This window comes from Nematolebias whitei, chromosome 1 (assembly GCF_014905685.2).
Source record: "Nematolebias whitei isolate Nwh7 chromosome 1, NemWhi1, whole genome shotgun sequence".
NCBI classification, from domain to species: Eukaryota; Metazoa; Chordata; class Actinopteri; order Cyprinodontiformes; family Rivulidae; genus Nematolebias; species Nematolebias whitei.
Window position 1 is genome coordinate 45,997,056 of NC_056498.1, and position 3,178 is coordinate 46,000,233.

Below are 3,178 nucleotides of genomic sequence, written 5' to 3' on the forward strand. Positions count from 1 at the left end.
ATATAAATAAACACATTACAGCTGTTTCTCTCTGTAAACAAACACATTTCAGCTGTTTCTCTCTGTAAACACATTTCAGCTGTTTCTGTATATAAACAAACACATTTCAGCTGTTTCTGTATATAAATAAACACATGTCAGCTGTTTCTCTCTGTAAACAAACACATTTCAGCTGTTTCTGTATATAAACAAACACATTTCAGCTGTTTCTCTCTGTAAGCAAACACATTTCAGCTGTTTCTGTATATAAACAAACACATTTCAGCTGTTTATGTATGTAAACAAACACATTTCAGCTGTTTCCATATGTAAACAAACCTATTTCAGCTGTTTATGTATTTAAACAAACACATTTCAGCTGTTTCTCTCTGTTAAAAAAACCCTTTCAGCTGTTTCCATATGTAAACAAACCTATTTCAGCTGTTTTTATATGTAAACAAACACATTTCAGCTGTTTCTCTCTGTAATCAAACCCATTTCAGCTGTTTCCATATGTAAATAAACACATTTCAGCTGTTTCCATACATAAACAATCACATTTCAGCTGTTTCTCTCTGTAATCAAACCCATTTCAGCTGTTTCCATATGTAAATAAACACATTTAAGGTAAACACTAATTATTTTTAATTTAATCACATATTAATGATATGAGGAGAAAAATACTGGTTTTGTTTCTTCATTGCAAACAGTGGCTTTAAAAAGACACCAATAAGGTTTGTTTGTTTGTTTGTTTGTTTGTTTGTTTGTTTGTTTGTTTGTTTGTTTGTTTTAGCAGAACTACCGTTGTTTCAATAAAAGACGTGTTGTCACCTGACACCAGGCCTTGTTGGAATGATCTCCAGTTTCCTGGATGTTTGTTCTTTCAGGGAGCTGCCGTTCCAGAAGGGCGACATCGTTTACATCATCCGGCAGGTGGACCAGAACTGGTTCGAAGGAGAACATCACGGACGGGTCGGCATCTTCCCTCGAAGCTACGTGGAGGTTCGTTGTTCTCACCTGGACCCTTTTCTTTTGTCATCTGGAACTTCGTGTCGAAGACGTTCTTCGTTTGTCCGCAGCTCCTCCCTCCGACGGAGAAGGCTCAGCCGAAGAAGAGCGTCCCGGTCCAGGTTCTGGAGTACGGAGAGGCTGTGGCCCGCTTCAACTTCAAAGGGGACACGATGGTGGAGATGTCCTTCAGGAAGGTGCAGAAAACAAACAGTTTTATGTGTCAGGATGTAAAATGGATCGGGTCATTACTGGTTCTGAAATTATTCTGATCCAACCTGAAAACACAACAAACGTCTGGACCCAGCAGCTGTAGAACCCGCTCCAGCAGCAGAACCCTCAAGGGTTCTCTGATTGCCTCTCATGGTTCTGGAGGAGTTCTGGCCCACTCTTCTTTACATCGTTGGGTTCTGCTCAGCTCTCTGAAGGTCCGACCACAGCATCAGTCTGGTGGAGGTTCTGGACTCTGACTGGACCTTGGTTCTGTTCTTTCTGACCCATTCTGTTGTAGATCAGCAGCTTTGTTTGGGATCATGGTCCTGTTGGACCCAGTTTGGTCCAAGTTTCAGCTGTTGGACAGATGGTTCTCCAGAACCCTTTGGTCTACAGAGGAGTTCTGGTCCACTCAGTGACTGACAGGAGCCCGAACCATCAGCCTCCTCCACCGTGCCGACAGCTGGAGGAGCTGTTTGCTGCAGTGCATTCTGGGTAAACACCTTCCCTCTGCTCTGGTTCTGGTCCAGAAGTCTGGTGGTTCCTTCAGATGAAACTTTCCAAACCTCAGTGGTGCTGCCATGTTGTTTTAAATAAGAAGAGGTCATGACCTTTGACCTTTGACCGGCTGACTGAGGCCTGTAGAGTCTGAGATGGAGCTCACTGCACAGTCTGCCCTTCGGGGTGAATCTCCTGGGATAACTGTCAGCTGTCTGACATGTTTTCCTCCTGTGAATAATCGTTCTCTGTAGAACTACGGACTCTAAATGACCTTTGACCCTTCCCAGCAACAGCTACTTCTCAGAGGTCATTGCTGATGTCGCTCCGCCTTGGTGTTGTGTTAAAACACACCTGTAGGCTCCAGGACCTGATTGATCCCAGACCGCTGAGGTGGACTCTGCTCTGTGTTGTTGTTCTGGTTTATTGGGTCACGTGATGTAAAACCCCAGAACAGGAAGCTGTTGGACCTCGTCGTGGTTTCACCTAACCGTCTTGTGCCCCGCCCGGTGTCTGCGCAGGGCGAGAGGATCACGCTGATCCGCAGAGTGGACGAGAACTGGTACGAAGGTAAAGTCTCCGGCACCAACCGGCAGGGCATCTTCCCCGTCACGTACGTGGAGGTGCACAAGAGACCTCGTGTGAAGAACGGCGTGGACTACCCCGACTCTCTGGTCAGCCACTCACCACAGCGCAGCACCAGCGCGTCTCCTCAGGTAAGGACTCGTGAAGACCAGCCCGACCCTGAACGTTGGACCTTTTGTAAAATAAAAACATCCATAAACTCATATTTTATTCACTGTGGACCAAATAAAACATGTAGAACGTAAAGTTCTTCAGATCCAGGTTTCCTCTGAAGCTTCTTCTATAACATCAGTCTGTGAAGGTCCAGGACCTGAGCAGACCAGATGTTGGAGGTTTTGTCTCCTTCTGGTCTGATGGCCTCCAGCTGTTCAACAGTCCTGGATGGAGCAGATGTTCTTCTAAAACCTACAGATGTTTGTCTTCATTGATGGAGTATTTCCAGATGTGTCAGCTGCTCCAGTCAGAGGCACTAATGCACCCCCATACCATCAGAGAGGCAGGCTTTGATACCAGGCTGGATGGTTCCTCTTCAGTACAGAGGACGTGCCGTTCATGGTTTCCAAACAGAACTTCAGATTTGGACCCGTCTGACGTCAGAACAGTTCTGGACTCACCTCAGTCCATTTGAAACGAGTTCTGGTCCAGAGAAAACTGCAGAGGTTCTGGATGGTGTTCACATCTGGCTTCTTTGTCTGATAGAGCTTTAAGCAGCATCTGTGGATGGACTGTGTCTACGAACCAGAACAGAACCAGAACCAGACCTGGTTTTATGCATGTTTATGTTTTATCCTGTTTTTTTTTTAAACTTCTCCTCCAGTTTTATTTATTTTTACCACTTCTTACTTCTACAGAAGATCTTTGAGATGATCTTTCAGAAGATCATTGAGATGATCTT

The 3,178-nt window shown here is 45.0% G+C and overlaps 1 protein-coding gene across 2 annotated transcripts in view; it reads left to right on the forward strand.

Annotated features, from left to right (window-relative positions):
* The window catches only part of LOC119410877 (sorbin and SH3 domain-containing protein 1), a gene marked incomplete at its 5' end in the record, with an annotated part of 29,093 nt that overhangs the window by 17,244 nt on the left and 8,671 nt on the right, over nucleotides 1-3,178 (forward strand). For both annotated transcript variants that reach the window (XM_037677802.1, XM_037677812.1), the window contains 3 exon segments: nucleotides 867-981; nucleotides 1,059-1,184; nucleotides 2,220-2,414. In XM_037677802.1, coding sequence (XP_037533730.1) covers nucleotides 867-981; nucleotides 1,059-1,184; nucleotides 2,220-2,414 — 436 coding nt within the window.